The sequence below is a fragment of the Botrytis byssoidea genome (assembly GCF_014898295.1).
Source record: "Botrytis byssoidea strain MUCL 94 chromosome Unknown BBYS_009, whole genome shotgun sequence".
NCBI lineage: Eukaryota > Fungi > Ascomycota > Leotiomycetes > Helotiales > Sclerotiniaceae > Botrytis > Botrytis byssoidea.
The window spans coordinates 204,105-219,905 of NW_024065850.1; the positions used below are offsets into that span (position 1 = coordinate 204,105).

Sequence of the window (15,801 nt, forward strand, 5' to 3'; positions counted from 1 at the left end):
GTTCATCCTAATAACCTACCTTGTCCGGCTTCTACCGATATTCTGGCGATATGACAAACGATACTATGGGTACTTGTCCTCTAGGAGGTCTTGTGAGTATAATAATTTCTTTGCTTTGAACCTACCTGCTCGAATGTCTCCAGAGTACTCGTCCCGTAAATGTCATTCATTTATTTTACAGACCATCACTAACCAAATGTTTTGATAGTGGTGGGGCGCTCATCTATCATCTTGTATAACAATGCTGAATGATTCAATTATAGGTATATCTGCACAGCTCAAACACCAACCTTTTTCGGATGCTGCACGAGCAACCCCTGCAACAGCAAAGGGTGCCCAGAGAGCGACCTTCGAGCAGCTGGACTCGGACACGGGGAAGCTGGAGACGAGGGATCAATGAATCTTGGCTCCTATTGGCCGAATGTGTATTGTTCTTCTGGAAGTTGGTGGATATGTTCAAGCCAAAACCCTTCATTTCAAGGGTGCTGTGATATCGATCCATGCTCTAGCAACACTACTAGTTGCCCTCAAGCTCATCTATATCCTGCGGCATTCAAGTCGGTGACTCATGCTTTGAACTTTCCTGGCTCACATAGCACTACGTTTCAGACGAGCTTCCTTCCAACGGCAACTTTTCCACTCCCTACAATTTCTACGACGATCCCGCCTGGAGCATCTACAAATGATCAACTTCTATCATCAGCATATCCAAAATCGTCAAGGACTACACGTTGGAACAGTACAAGGTACTCGACCCAGTCATCTTTGAACTATTCAAACTCTGGAGATGAGCCTACAGCGTCCTCAACTCTCTATTTGACCACATCCGATATCCCAATTTCCACCGGAATTGCGCCATCAAGTACAATATTGACCAACTGCAATGCTGCCAACGGTAAAGGCACATTTATGTCAGCTGTTCCCCGTATTGTGACTGTAACATCGATATCGACATTCACAGCTGTCCGAATATCGGTGTATACATTACCTTATATCTCATCAGACACTACTTACCTCTCTGACTCACTACCTTTATTCACAATCACATCAACCTCCGTTCCAACATCTCCTGATCCCTCTTCCATAACCTCTCCTCTCTACGCAGCCAGCTCCACATCCCTATCTCCAACAACTAGCACTGCCCTCCCTTCCGGCACTACAACCGATACGAGACTCATCGCCTGGGGCGCTAGTGGCGGGATCGCCTTTATCTTGGTCTTCGCGCTCGTATCTTGGCTTCTACATCGTCGTCGAAAACGAGCCAACAAGAACAACAGCAAACCAATTACAACTTCCTTATCTACTCGACTACCATGGAAAAAGACATCTAAAGAAATTCCCCGCATTTCTCTCTCCAGCTATCCTTTCAAAGGAATGGCGCCGTCTATATCGAACACCAGCGAAGAAGGAGCAAATGAGACCTGGTCTGCCAGCTTGAGAGACTATCGGAATCTGGGCCTTATGAGTATATCGAAATTAGGTTTGAATAATGGTACGTGTCCTGCTGTCTGTGCTGCTTTCAATAGACTAACGATTTATAGATTCAGAGCCTAGTCATCAAAAGCCAACGCATCTCTCTGGATATGAATCGCATTATTCACGACCATTCCAATCTCAGGCTTTACCTAGCAATGAAATCTCAACATCTCTTGGAGGAGGATTGGATAGGAAATCTTTTGCTCAGAGAATGGTGCAGAGGGGTTGGGATGCAGTCGACCTGCAAAGTGGTTATGTAGCGCGAGATGATGGAAATGGATGGCATGGCGAGCACGATAGGAGGCGCTGATGTGGAGTTGTGAAGGAAATCATTTGTTTCGGTGGTGAAAGCATTCTTTTAATGCGGGTGGTCGTATTTTACATATTCGTATTAGAAATCTAAGTATTTATCAAAATCTCAAATTCTAATGCTTGACCTTATACTTCGAGCTTTCCGTCTCCAATCACTACAACTAACAAGGCACTTTTGATTGGTCCTACACTATCTCATTCCATTCCATACCACCATTCTTTCCTCTTCTCCTGTATGGTCACGTGCATATATCCTGCCACGATTACCAGATGTCGATCCACCCATCGTCACACTGCATAAACATGAAGATCTGTTTGTCAATTGTGACACAACTCCCACTACTTGAAATCGGACCAACAGAAGTGCGATTTTAAGTACTCGCTCGTCCGTCCAGTAAACAGAACATCAATAGAGAACTCTACACGTATTTTTCGGGAAAAGCAAATGCTTCTGATCTACAAGTACCAGGTATCAATCTGACAGAGCTTGTGAGCAGGCGAGTATTTAATATGTTGTCCAGGAGCCTACTCGGTGGTGTTTTTGAAGAAGCATCGCCGAGTAGGTACCGTGTGTGAGCCCGTAGGTATTCAATCGCGTTGAAGTCGAAGACATAATCGATTGTGCTGATTTGTTAACACCGATTTAGCGTATATCGCGTCGGAGTTGTACATTTTCTGGCTGTACGGAAGCTTGTGTTAATTATCGTCGTGCACGGAAGAAGGTGCGGGGTTGATTATAAAGTAGTCGTGTTGACAGCAACCCCTCTTCTTTTTTTCTTTCCTTAATCTCAACTCTTCCAACGACAACAACAACAAATTGACAATTCGTGGATAAACTCTGACCTTATAACTCCAATACCCTTGCAATCTATATCCCAAAAATAATCGGATAAGCCGCCAAAATGTCCGTAATTGTCACCGTCATATACCCTAAGACCGAAACCTCGACTTTCGATTTAGACTACTATATGAAGACACATATGCCACTTGTCCAAGAGAAATGGGGTGCTCACGGATTGAAGAATTGGACTGTTACCAAGTTGGATGAGAGCGCAGGATACTCTATGTATGTTTTCCTCGAGTTTTGTGTGCTGTTCTTGTTCCAGGTATATATATATATATATGTGTGTGTGTAGGAAGATGATTGCTGGACACCGAATGACAATTATGTGGTATGATGGCTAATCAAAGAACTATAGGCAAGCAATTCTTTGGTTCGAGAGCAAGGAGGCATGGGCTGCCGGTGCAGCCGCCGAAGGCCCAACTATTATGGGAGATGTTCCAAACTTCAGCTCAGAGAAGCCTTTGCTTGTTGTTGGAGAAGAGGTCAAGAGAGTTGTTTAAGGTTATGGTCGCTGAATTATGGCTGTGATTGTTTTGACGCTTCTCGTGGTTGAATGACCTGGGCGTCGTACGAAGTTTAGTGGTAAAGACAATACGATTTTGAGATATTGTGGATATTTTTATATCTGCATTAGCAAACCCAAATTACGACAAGTCGGTGGCTTTAGTATCGTAGTGATTATTAGCTCCTCCATATTTTCATGTCTCTTCTCAAGTGAAGAAATGACAAATAAGCTTTCCCATTCTGCGAGTTTATTCTTCAAATTTCCAAGGATTGAGTTTATTTGGGAAGCTCCTTTTGTAGGATCATTTTCTTCCTCTAAAAGGTCTACATGCCCTAGAAAGCTATAGATGCGCGTGTCGCGATCCAAAATGAAAGTAGAGGGCTCTTTTTTCTTGCAACTGCTCCGACGTGAAGTATTTCGTTTATGCAATCCATTTCTTCAATAGACCGTTCGGCTTGCGCTTGCTGTCTTCTCTCTGCCGTGATGTTTCTATTTTTGAATAACAATCCGTACATCGTTTATGAGTAAGCCAATTAGGGGGCAGGTTTGCCTTTGGTGTAGCTCTCCTACATCGACAAATGTACACATCCTCTCCGTCTACTTGGATAAATTTACCAAGCCGATACCATCCCTTCCAAATTGCACACTGCAGACAGAGACGAAGATAGCGCTGCGGGCCATCGCGGATTCTTTTCCCTCTTGTCTGAGTGTCTCTGAATTTGGCTACATGTCGCAAGCGTAAACAGTTATTACAGGCTAATAGTTGTCTTTCTATTGCAAAGTTTTCCGATTCGGTAGCAAGGATTAATTCACGAAGCTCTTCATCAGTGGGGGTGGGAGCTGGAATGGTGGCGTTGTAGAAATGGTTTGTCTGTCTGAGTTTAGTTTTCCCTACAAATCCTAAATTTCTGATGATCTGGTATTGGATCTCGGCAGGTAGACTTTCCAAAGTGCGAGGCTCAGGACTTAAGCAGGATGTTGCCAGTTTGACAGATTCGAGGTATGATAGGCATGCAGTGTGGAGTGCCTTTGCGGAAGGTGCTGTAGGTGTTGGCGAGCACCATATCTTTGCCAGGAGTTTACACTCGGTTGACATTGTAAAGATATTGTGGTTGAACGACGCCAGAATGATGGAACTGATGGGATTGATTGAATTGACAAGATGTCCCGCTGTAATTGATGTATCAGAGAGTTCCCGTTGAGATGATATGGTAGTAATGATGTTAGATTAGTATTGTGCCGAGAATCGCAAGGTCTGATCAAATTGGCGGATGGTGTATGGCGTATGTATGACTCTCGTGTTGAGGTAACAGGGGAAAAATGTGATGTTTATATCACGAAGCTGATGCAGATCATGAATCTTGGAGTATTAATGAACAGAATATGGTTGAAATATCGAATTAAGACCATAAAATTACGATAAAGACAGAGATATGGGATTTAAGAAAAAAAATCGAATTCTCAAAAGTGTGGGAAATGTCATAAGCTGCCCAAATAGATAGTGTGAGGAGACTAGTCGATCGCTGGTGATCTACCAGGCTAAATTCTATGTTTAGGAATAGATGGATCGATTTGATTGGCCAAAATCAGATAATCTTTGGTTAGTGTTCGTGAGCCTCATTAATCAAGACGTCTTAAAGACTTGATTTTCTTGTATGTCCTCTTCACTTGTCTATGAACACTGTGTCATTTCCTATGATACCATTATGGTGAGTCATCGATCTCAATTATGACCATTTTATTTCATCCCTAATAAAATCTGGTACTGCCGAAAGATTTCTTCCCTTCTTGTGTTCTGCTGCGATGAAGTTCACATATTCACACCGACGACTTTTCTAACCAAGAGTCGGTCATTTATAAAATAACTCTACCTCTTCTTGATATTCTATCTTCATGCGGGAATTGAAGTAATATCGTACATGGAACATGATATAGGAGAGTTAAATCACCATGAATACTTCCCCATTTCCAATACCGATTCAAAATTTAATTGGATAATTCCCTTTATCTCTCCTCGCTAATCCCCTTTGGTTTCCTCACCTAGATACCTTTTTTCTTCAACACAGATAGAGAGATCTTGGTAATTCATCAGATAGCCGATACGCGTCGGGAATCCCGTAAAGCTGTTGCAATCACCTCCCTGATTCTCGGACCATACCTGTATCATTATCCAAATCCAAGAATTTAAACCTCAAAAAGATGATCGCCTCGAGTATAATACTGACATCGCACAAGAATCTCGGTACTAGACTAAAAACTGGTCAAAATTATAGATATGCAACAAAACTTTCATATACACAAGCTAATGCACCTGATTTCCTAGGCAAGATTCACGATGTGCAACAGATCTTATAAATAGTGCCTCGTATGTGGGATATCGCTGTTTCTGGGTCATGGATACCCAGGACCTTGCCTTTTTTCTATCATGTTATACTAAACCTTGTTGTTCTCAAGGCATAACATGCTGTTATATGGTTTTGACCAACAACAAAGATTCTGAAGATTCATTAGATGCGTTGTAAACGCAAGACCAAGCAAAGTGTGAAAATCGATGGACTTTAATTTTCTTGATAAAGGAAATCCAAAGGTAAAGGATTTAATACGTCAGATGCTGCACAACAAAGAATATAAGAGGCAAAACTTGGTACTCAGATCCTCGCTTTCTCTAACAATGGAATCTTTACAACACCAATCCGGTGCTCTAAGAAAACAAAAAAACATGAAAAACTGAGCTTCCATTCGTATCGAGCCACGGAGCTCAAAAATTGCAAAGATCATTAACGTCTCAAGATGGCCGCTCAGCCATCAATATATACTCACCTCGCAGAAACGCATACGCACCCTACAGGAGACGACCATAAAGCGTTGCATCGACTTCCTGGCCTACTCAAAAGTGGTATTACGCCCATTACACCACCTCCATACGAGAATTATTATAAGCATAAAGCGCACCAGGATTTAAAATGGTACCAGTCTCAAAGATTCAATGGTATTTCTCTCTTCCGTTTTCTTACCACCTCTCCACCGTTGAACTTTCCAGAGGAATCAGGAATAATATTAATTGGCTTCATGATCAGGCTTCACGACGCAAGAACTCCATCTTCACGATGCGTTTGCCCCGTATTCTAATTTGAAAGCGACTGGGAAATTAACGTGTCCTATTCATCCGATTCTGCAAAGATCGAAATGGAGACGGCAATTACCTGCTCAATTAGCTAGATACCCGCTTGGGAATGGGCGAGAAGGATACTGGGATGCTGTACGAAGTGGAAGTTCCAAATGATGGGGCATATGCTGATGATTCGAGATGGTAGTGGGAAAATGATACAGTTTGGAATATGATGGTACCATCATTGCAATTAACGACGATGTTCATGGCAAATCTGTATACTTGGCCTTGGTGAGTCATTCTGTTTCCCGGTGTAATTGGATGCTGACTTTGTAGGTTTGATGCTTTATTCTTCGGAGAAATGGAAGAGGTAGACCCGGTTGATCTACCACCCGAACTACGGGGGAAGAGGGGATATCAACGATTCAAATTACGACGCCCTGAGATATGTGCTCAATTTGATGAGCGTATGCGTGTTCAAGAAATGCTTGAAAGGTTTCGGGATGATGTTATTCTAGATCTGAGTAGTGGACACACAGATGCCAAATCCGGATTACCAGATGAATTCGAGTTCGCAAACACAAATGGGACTCTAGATATAATTACCAAAAGAGGAATAGGTATATCAATGGCTTTTGAAATATTGGAACCATTGTTTAATGACAAGATAACTGAAGCGGAGCGAATGATAGTTGCATATAGATTTGCGGCCACCGTACTGCATGAGCTTTGCGTGAGTTTTTCAAAACTTACATACATTTATATATATTGAACAATTTATCCTCGTGCTGACTGTGAGCACAGCATGCCTTTTGGGATTGCCTGCGGAAATGGGGCATAAGAACAGATGGTGAGGATGTCGTTGGGCAGAATTTGGAACCATGGTTCGAACATCAAAGAACCTCTGAATTGTATGTGTTGCCTCTGATTAAATTCCTAAATCCTGTGGATGTTTGCTGATTGATGATAGAGGCTTTTCAATGGAAAGCTTTGTGAGACTACCCCTTATTATAACTCTATTTTTGTTTCACAGTGAGCTGATACCTTTGAAAGGTATTCGATGGTATTGCCCAAGATTTCTTGCGGGAAGACAGTGTGCCTTGTCGGGGCATTCCGCCCATGGGATTTTATCTGTAGGACTTGGATTTTGCAATTTTTCCCCGTGATATGATACTAATCGAAGCAGGAGCGAATTTGACAAATCAGTAACGGAGCCATTAACAACGAATCCATTGATTCTCATTAGGAAGCCACACGATTATTTTGTTTCACACGCATGGCCAATAACTTTGACTTATTTTATAGATATCCAGAACCAACTTTGGTGGAATACATACAAAGCGGTGTAAGTGGTTTCTGCCCAACTACAGACTGTGAGTTTGCTAATTCTTGATTGTAGATTCGGACCTAGAAGTACGCATATTCCGAAACTATACGGGAAGAGAACCTTGAACAGGCCAGATGGTTCACCCCCTGAGCCACCTTTTGCTGGCTTCGAAAATAGAGATTTAGACACCAGGATGATAGGAGCAGAACCGATGAATCAAATACAAAGCGCTGTAGATTGGTTCTGTAACTCTTATAAGCAGCGCGCGCATGCAATCAGAAATGCAATAATTGCTCACGGAAATTTAGAATCTAGTTACTTGCTACCACCCTATCCTCCAGGAGGAGGCAATGAAGAGGAGGACGAAGAATCTGATGAGGAAGAAGAAGAGATAGAAGACGATGATGACGACGAAGAGATACCTTCTTGTCCACGTTATGATGAGATCAAAAATTACTTAATCAACCAGAAGAAAGAATTGGCTATTGATACGATGAAATTCAGAATGCCAGAACATACTCTCCATCAATACATACGTAGAAATGGTGGAATAAATTTGAGTGCCGAAGAATGGAGAGGATTTCTCTTAAATTCTAGCGAACGTAAAGAATTGTTTCAGTAAGATACTCGCAGCTACGCACTGTAGGTTTCAGGGCTAACCGATCAGAATCCGCGACAAAAACGGAAAGCCACCAACCCCGTACCATGCAATTCTACGCACTCTTAGTAATGGGTGGCCTACAAGCTCACCAGCCCCAACAGTCCCGTTGCAAGTGAGGACTTCTGAGGCACAGACAGAATGCTTCTCCAATGCAACCAGAATCTATTTAGCAGACAGAAAAGAACCTTGGTACAGATTGGATTTCTGGGATGCCGATCTAGAGATCTTTCTCGTATTGTGTAATAACTGGCTGGCTGATAACAACCAAGCTCCTCTTCCAAGAGATAATTTCGAGGCATGTATACAAGCAGGTATACAGCCTCGATTTGTGTAAGTTTCGGATGTCCAGATTTCCTGAATGGCTTACTAACAGTGCAGTCTTGGCCCCAAAGGCATTGTTCGCAAATTACCTGGGTCGCCTCCGCAACCAAAGAGATCCAAGAAAAGATCTGCCCAAGGCCCTCAACTGGGTCCTCCTTCAAAACATCGGGTTCAAAATCGCCCTAGATGATGGTTTAGCTTTGTGCGATTGGCATGAACAGTATTGTATACTGAACGTGTCTGTCACTACAATGCAATTATCAAATGGATCTGCAAAGCTTTATATGCAACTTGTATCCTATGTTGGTAGCTTGATTTGAAGCCCCCATGGCATTCGCTTCCCGTAAAAAGAAGCTTGTTATCTATCGTGTGCCTTTCGATTATGTATCTGTGTCGCGTTCGATGAGGTAAGTGCCTGGGATTCATTAGCGATAGGGGACTATGATGATTTGCATGCATGCAAACTATTACCGGTGAGATAACGTCTAGTCATGGTGAGTGTAGTAGATATATAGTCACGAATTGTAGTCCGGAAAGCTTGTTGCAGGTCTGTCGATGAACAATCGGAAGACGCAACGGTTTGCAACGGTTGGTATTCCCGACAGATAAGATAAGATCCCGATAATTTTGCCGTAAAATGTAAAAGTAGAAGGCGGTGAGAATTCACAGCGCCCAAACCCAGAACTTTTCAGAAGATTAGTTTGAATCTATGCAGATAGATGATCGGCGCATTCCATCCACCCTTCAACAATTCAATATCTACGCACCGTCTTTGTATTTCTCTGTGTCTATAGCGATGATTCCAAAGTCTAGATGTTCTACTACTGTATGAGAGTTGAAGCTTGCGCGAATTCCGATTACCCGATGATTATCATGATCTCGTGGGAGAGATCACAAATGAGAATCCATTGAATGTGCTTCCTGCTTCCTGCTTCCTGCTCATTACCCAAAACGCGATATCAGTCACACGTTACCGGTAGAGAGTTATCAGGGTCTGTACACAAAAAAGGAAGGTGCATGTTTCTTATCATACAGCAAATACGCAATGTTAGCTTGGCAAATCCCCTGCATAAAACACCCCGCGGCAAACGATAGCCGTGTGGTTCTCCCCTCCAATTCTAGGTTGTTTTTATCTCAGAATGGAAGTCCTTATCAAAAGATCAGTGATGAGAATTCATGGAAGTTCCATTGGTTGATAGGCGATGGAGTATCGTTATCTTACCTCGCTACAATGTTGGTTCAATATTGGGGTAGGACGACGATTCGCATTGAAATACAAAGACATATCCTGACTGCATTTCGTACAACACGATAACAAACTTTCTTTTCAATGTTATCAAAATGTCTTCGGAAATATCAGCAAATGCAAGGCAAAATTTGAATGAGAAAAGTGGCAAAGATCAAGATGCTGAGATCAAAGTGGGAACGCACCACATGCAAGAACTGGAGGTTGACGTTGGGAAAATACTCAATGATGAAGGGCTGGACGATATAGAAGGCGATACATCGCCATATCCTGAAGGTCGATATAAATACAACTTCTGAAGACAAAGTGAAACTAACAGCATTCCAGTCAGAGCCGTAGTTCCAGATGTCGACGATCAAGCCATTCCCGTCAACACTTTGAGGATGTGGATTCTAGGGTTTGCTTTCACTATGATTGGTGCTGGCATCAATCAATTCTTCAGTCTTCGTTACCCCTCAGTTCACATTGTTGCACTCGTTGCTGAACTTTTGGCAATGCCTTTTGGCATACTTTTGGCAAAGATTTTACCCCTCTATACTCTTAATCTAGGGCCTCTGGGGAAATGGTGTATCAACCCCGACAGGCATTTCAATATCAAGGAGCATACTGTGGTGACCATTATGAGCAATGTGAGCTTTGGTTATGGGAGCGCAGATTCAACAAGTATCATTCAAGCTGCAAAGGCATTCTACAACTTTGAGTTGAAGCCTGGATTCTCAATTCTCATTGTACTTTGTTGTCAAATGATGGGCTTCGGGGTTGCGGGGTTATCCTCGCCTTGGTTGGTAGAACCTGCATCTATAATCTGGCCAGGAGTGCTGTCTAATTGCGCTTTACTTTCCACATTGCATTCTCGAGCAAATGCAATCGCTAATGGTTGGAAAATTAGTCGATTGCGATTCTTCATGTATGTTATGGTGGGAGCGGGGATCTGGTACTTCTTTCCTGGTTTAATATTTGTGGCTCTTTCATATTTCACCTGGGTCTGTTGGATTGCTCCGAATAACCTGATCGTCAACCATCTGTTCGGAATGGTCACAGGTCTCGGATTGAGTCCAATCACGTTTGATTGGTCACAGATAGCATATAACACAAACCCTCTACTCTCGCCAGCGTGGGCCGGTAAGTCGTGTTTCTATTCTATGTATTCGAGCCATAGGGCTAACAATAGCTCACAGCCGTAAATGTATTCGGTGGTTTTGTGATTTTCTTCTGGATTGTTACTCCTGGTCTTTAGTAGGTCAAAGCACATTATTTTTCAGGCAACCTGAATATTGACTCATATCCGCAGTTATGCAAACGTTTGGTACACAGCCTATCTTCCACTTTGTTCGGCTGATGTATACGACAACACCGCGTCTCTATATAACGTTTCTCGAATCATGACTTCGTCGAATACCTTGAACGAAACTGCGTATGCCGAGTATTCACCTGCATTCCTTTCTGCTACATTCGCTTTTGTATATGGTATATCTTTTGCAGCCATTACTGCTGTTCCAGTGCACATATACCTCTGGCATGGCACTCAGATTCTTGATTCATTTGCTGGTCGGACTAAATTGGATATCCATGCTCGTTTGATGCGCCTTTACTCACGGACTCCTTGGTATTGGTATGGAATCATTACGGTTATAATGCTTGCATTGGGTATCGTGATGGTTGAAGTTTATGATACAACCTTGCCGTGGTGGGCTGTTATAGTGGCAGTAATCATACCGGCATTTTACATGATTCCATGTGGTATTATTCAGGGGATAACCAATGTAAATGCCAACCAACTCAACGTTCTAGCCGAATTCATTGGCGGATACATGTTTACTGGACGACCATTAGCGAGTATGTAGTCTCCCATGTCATCTCAACAGACGATGTAACTTACCAACTACAGACATAATTTTCAAGGTTCTTTCTACCGATGTAGTGGGCCAAGGCCTGTATTTCGCTCAAGACATGAAGCTAGGTCATTACATGAAAGTGCCACCTCGGACTCTTTTTTTCGCACAAGGAAGTGCCACTGTAAGTTGGCCTATGTATGCATCTCTTCGCACAGTCTCTAATAGGTTCGATCTAGATCCTTGGGGCGCTTACACAAGTTGGAGTGACTTTATGGATGCTCGGTAATGTCAAAGATATCTGCTCAGAAGATCAGTCGAATGGTTTTACGTGTCCAAATGGCCGTACAACATTTTCTTCCTCCGTCATTTGGGGTGCAATTGGACCAGGACGTGTATATTCTATCGGCAAAATTTATTCTGGCCTGTTGCACTTCTTCTGGATTGGCGCACTTATGCCGATAACCACATGGGTTGTCTGGAAATATTGGAGGAAGGGGAACGGTGAGGAGAGAAGCTGGATACGACTTATCAACTGGCCGTTGATATTTGTTGGAACTTATAACGTGCCACCTGCTACGGGTATCAACTATAGTAGTTGGGCACTGGTAAATTTGACATTTAATTGGTGGATCAAAGCAAAATGGTTTGCGTGGTGGTGTAAGTAAAACTCCGTCTAAACAAGGGTATTGATACTGATAGATTAAAGCCAAGTATAATTACGTCTTAGCAGCTGCACTGGATACGGGTCTTGCACTTTCAGCAATTGTGATATTCTTCTGCATCACATATCCTGGAGCTCAATTTCCAGATTGGTGGGGTAAGTTTTTCTCTTAACACAAATATGCTTTGTGAAAGTAGGATTGACTAACGTTTGAGCTTGTAGGCAATACAGTTTACCTCAACACGGCAGATGGAAATGGTCTTCCATGGCTTTCATTACCTGAGAGTGGTAGATTTGGCCCGGCAAATGGAACATGGAGCTGAAGTTCTTGAATTCTAAACTAGGGAACGGAATCGTGTGATAGAGTCTAGACGCTGAGAGTCTGTGTGTGAAGTAAAAATGGAAAAATATGGAATTAATTATCAACATCGGAGTTCTGGCACACCCCTCGACTTTCCACACCCAACTACGGAAGAAGTTCGCTAGGATATCTGGACAAAAAAAGGACAAAAACATACAACAGTAGGGATTCGCTGGTGGTCACCCACCCAACTACTAATCTACCGATCTGAGGCTTGTGTATGGCAGAGCGGACGGGATTCCCAATTCTCCTCAGTCTATGGTCGTATGTGTCAGGAGGAAACTTGAGTGATTATATAAGCCTATGCCTCGTTTAAAATCCCAGCATCCTGTGTCATCATACTAGTTTTAATAGAATACATTAAATGAGAGGTCTCAAAGCCTCGACATTTTCTTCGGCATCTCCAAACACTCGAATTATTCTGCTGAAATCCATATTTGCGAGGAGTGATAATTGAATGATGTAAATGAGCTTGGGGTCGCTTCTACACAGGAGAGAGGAGAGGAAAAATTGTGCATCTTTATGGAAGGTTCTTTGCCAATCTGTTCATGTAGATTGCGATAAGTCCTCAACTAATAGTAACTTGAAAACGAATTGCTGCTTCCAATCACACAGTCGACCTCTCATATCGTTCCGCCCAAGTTGTGGAAGTACATATCACGTGACTCTGCCAGATCCCAAATCAGTTGGCTCTACGATCAAGTCAACAAATGATGCATCGAGGCTGAAAGTGATCAAGTAAGCTTAAAGTTATAGCCCTCTTTACTGTTGAAGAAGCATAATCTCATTGTTCCATAATTATCACGTGTACGGCATCACGTTCTACTTCGGCTGTTCGGAGAAGAAAACGGGTTTGACCTCTCACAACTTGGCCTTTCCCCCTCAAATTTGATATCGAGTTGTAGGTCTGAGTAGTATTAACGATAAAATACTTATGAGAAGCTGGCTATCAGGTTTACTTACTCAGCATTACCCATTCGTTTTTGGTTGAATTATAATTCAATTGACCAAAAGATGTGAGTGATCATTTGAATGGTCAATACCGGCCTCTTTTTTATCCGAATAGCTCGGGAAGGGTACGCGCACGGGCCAACTGTTATTGTTTTATCAACACAACAAACTTCAGCAATTGACCTTATCATCTTGGCAAGCCAGCTTCATATCCTTATCCTTCACTTAGCCACCACGCATTCCATCTAGCCCAAATTTGCAATCGTGGCCAGAGAAAACTACGTGGTGACGCGTGCAGATGTTCAAAAATGAATAGTATACGTGTCGCTGAAACGCAAACCCCGCTATTAGACCAAAATCGAGGGCGATTGAATGGCGGCTGGTAAATCCCCGCACTAATAACGCCAAACTCGAGGACTGCTGTCGGACGGAGGCTGCCAAGAGAATTAGCTCTGAATATCTATTGACGAGCAAGAAGTTTTCATGGCAGTTACAGGATGACATGATAAACGATTGTGGGAGCAGTTGTTGACGGAAAATTATGTTTCTTCCTACAAAACATAGCCATGGTATGTTTTCTTCAATAAGAGCTGATATTCGCTATAATAATACTATCCAGCGTAAGAATTTTGTTCCGGTCTCAGAAATCGTGATATTCGATTGTTTCGTGCCAGAACACAGCCCGCGATTAGGATCTCGGGAAATTAGATTATTTCGTTGATGCTGACATGGGCTCTCCTCATCTTGCATCCTTACGACGAATTTACTCTCACTCCATTGGCTGATCTCATCATACAGCTCAAAAAGATATCGCTTGATGCTCCCCCTTTGCATGCACGTGCCGGAAATAGTATCTTGAGGCCCTTGATCTGATGTAACACTCGAAAACAGTCTCCCATGAAGCAATGGACTTGAGTGCACTTTTAATAGAGTTTGACAGGGACGAAGCCGTTTCTAGAACTTTTCGCAAACATGATGTGGTATCCGTACTCTTATCCTACGTACTGTAGGAACATTTCATTTTCTTTGTTGTTGGAGGTGGCATTCCTACCCCCAGGCCGAGCATTCCAGTTATCAGCAGCGCCGTACGAATGGTCTCGATTATTATACTTAAGCAGCCACCAGCAGCTTTATCTGTCTGCGTCTGGATCTTCTTAAAACGGTACTCGGATTTTTTTCCACAACTTCTGCATTCGCACTTTGTCACTCATTTTTGTCACTCCTTTTCAGATCTATTCTCAGTCAAATTTATTTTCTATTATATTTATTTAAAAAGTCACTCCTTTACCTTATACTCCCCTTCTTTCAAGTCACACGCCCCAACTTAAGATTCACATATCAGCTTTTCGAATAAATTTACCAGAATGTTGTTTTCTATTTCCAGTATTGTCGCGGGGATGAGCTTGCTCTCACTTGCTCTAACTGCCCCCGCGGTTCCGGGGTTAGTACCATGTTTATTCCCTCCATCCTGATTTTTCTAACATCAAGATCTAGTGAAGTCACTCTCGAGAAGCGAGGGTTCTCTTGTGACAGTCCTGTTGCTGGTCTCACCGCCGCAGATTGCAAACATATGTCGACCATCGGGATGGCCGGCATGGGAACAAATGCGAAGGCTGCCAATGGTGCAGTCTGGATCGGAAGTCAGGGACCCAACACATTTGTTTTCAAAAACAGTGCGGCTGCACCGGTCACTGTAATCATCTGGACACAAGCTGCGGGGGATTATCAAAGCTCCTTCATGAACGCCCGAAAGCCTCAAGTCTCTTATTCGTTGGGCGCTGGTCAATCCGTTACAATCTCCATGGCAAATGGTGTATCCGGCGGATGGGCTGGTCTTTATAATCAAAAGACTACTCTGAGCCAGTATGGCCAAGTTTTTAATACTTGGGGAGAATTCACAACCGGTGCCTATGCTACAGTAGACGTCTCTCGCGAAGTCAACATGGGTGGAAACGCCATGACCATCCAAGTCGGCAGTTGCACCTCCAGTATGTCCAAGTGTGTCTTTACTTGTAAGAGCGGGAACACATGCGGAAATGCAGGTACTTATTCGTTGATCAACTGTGCTGCTGGAAGCCAGACTGGTGCTACGTATGGTCTTGCTAGCGGTCAGCCATCAGGTGGTTGTCAAGGGTTCAACAATGGTGGAAAGGTGTCTGTTACCTTCTCTTAGTGTATTTTTATTTTTTATT

The 15,801-nt window shown here is 42.9% G+C and overlaps 6 protein-coding genes across 6 annotated transcripts; 5 read left to right on the top strand and 1 right to left on the bottom strand.

Moving 5' to 3' along the window:
• Positions 1-50: 50 nt before the first annotated feature.
• Positions 51-1,886, top strand: EAE97_005211 (uncharacterized protein; the record flags this gene model as incomplete). Its single annotated transcript, XM_038875723.1, has 3 exons — positions 51-92; positions 610-1,492; positions 1,542-1,886. The coding sequence occupies 3 exons, from the start codon at positions 51-53 to the stop codon at positions 1,784-1,786; spliced, it is 1,170 nt and encodes a 389-aa protein (XP_038733060.1). The 3' UTR covers positions 1,787-1,886.
• An 804-nt stretch (positions 1,887-2,690) lies between these two features.
• EAE97_005212 (uncharacterized protein) lies at positions 2,691-3,132 on the top strand (the record flags this gene model as incomplete). Its single annotated transcript, XM_038875724.1, has 2 exons — positions 2,691-2,854; positions 2,988-3,132. 2 exons carry the CDS (start codon positions 2,691-2,693, stop codon positions 3,130-3,132), a joined length of 309 nt encoding a protein of 102 aa, XP_038733061.1.
• A 426-nt stretch (positions 3,133-3,558) lies between these two features.
• EAE97_005213 (uncharacterized protein) lies at positions 3,559-4,233 on the bottom strand (the record flags this gene model as incomplete). The annotated part of the gene is made up of 1 exon (XM_038875725.1): positions 3,559-4,233. One exon carries the CDS (start codon positions 4,231-4,233, stop codon positions 3,559-3,561), a length of 675 nt encoding a protein of 224 aa, XP_038733062.1.
• A 1,694-nt stretch (positions 4,234-5,927) lies between these two features.
• Positions 5,928-8,745, top strand: EAE97_005214 (uncharacterized protein; the record flags this gene model as incomplete). Its single annotated transcript, XM_038875726.1, has 11 exons — positions 5,928-6,126; positions 6,215-6,396; positions 6,452-6,537; positions 6,583-6,979; positions 7,051-7,157; positions 7,217-7,238; positions 7,300-7,379; positions 7,433-7,591; positions 7,646-8,191; positions 8,241-8,564; positions 8,613-8,745. 11 exons carry the CDS (start codon positions 5,928-5,930, stop codon positions 8,743-8,745), a joined length of 2,235 nt encoding a protein of 744 aa, XP_038733063.1.
• A 1,151-nt stretch (positions 8,746-9,896) lies between these two features.
• EAE97_005215 (uncharacterized protein) lies at positions 9,897-12,620 on the top strand (the record flags this gene model as incomplete). Its single annotated transcript, XM_038875727.1, has 8 exons — positions 9,897-10,077; positions 10,129-10,923; positions 10,980-11,037; positions 11,093-11,637; positions 11,690-11,817; positions 11,873-12,293; positions 12,343-12,453; positions 12,520-12,620. The coding sequence occupies 8 exons, from the start codon at positions 9,897-9,899 to the stop codon at positions 12,618-12,620; spliced, it is 2,340 nt and encodes a 779-aa protein (XP_038733064.1).
• A 2,353-nt stretch (positions 12,621-14,973) lies between these two features.
• On the top strand, positions 14,974-15,782 carry EAE97_005216 (uncharacterized protein; the record flags this gene model as incomplete). The annotated part of the gene is made up of 2 exons (XM_038875728.1): positions 14,974-15,050; positions 15,104-15,782. 2 exons carry the CDS (start codon positions 14,974-14,976, stop codon positions 15,780-15,782), a joined length of 756 nt encoding a protein of 251 aa, XP_038733065.1.
• Positions 15,783-15,801: the final 19 nt, after the last annotated feature.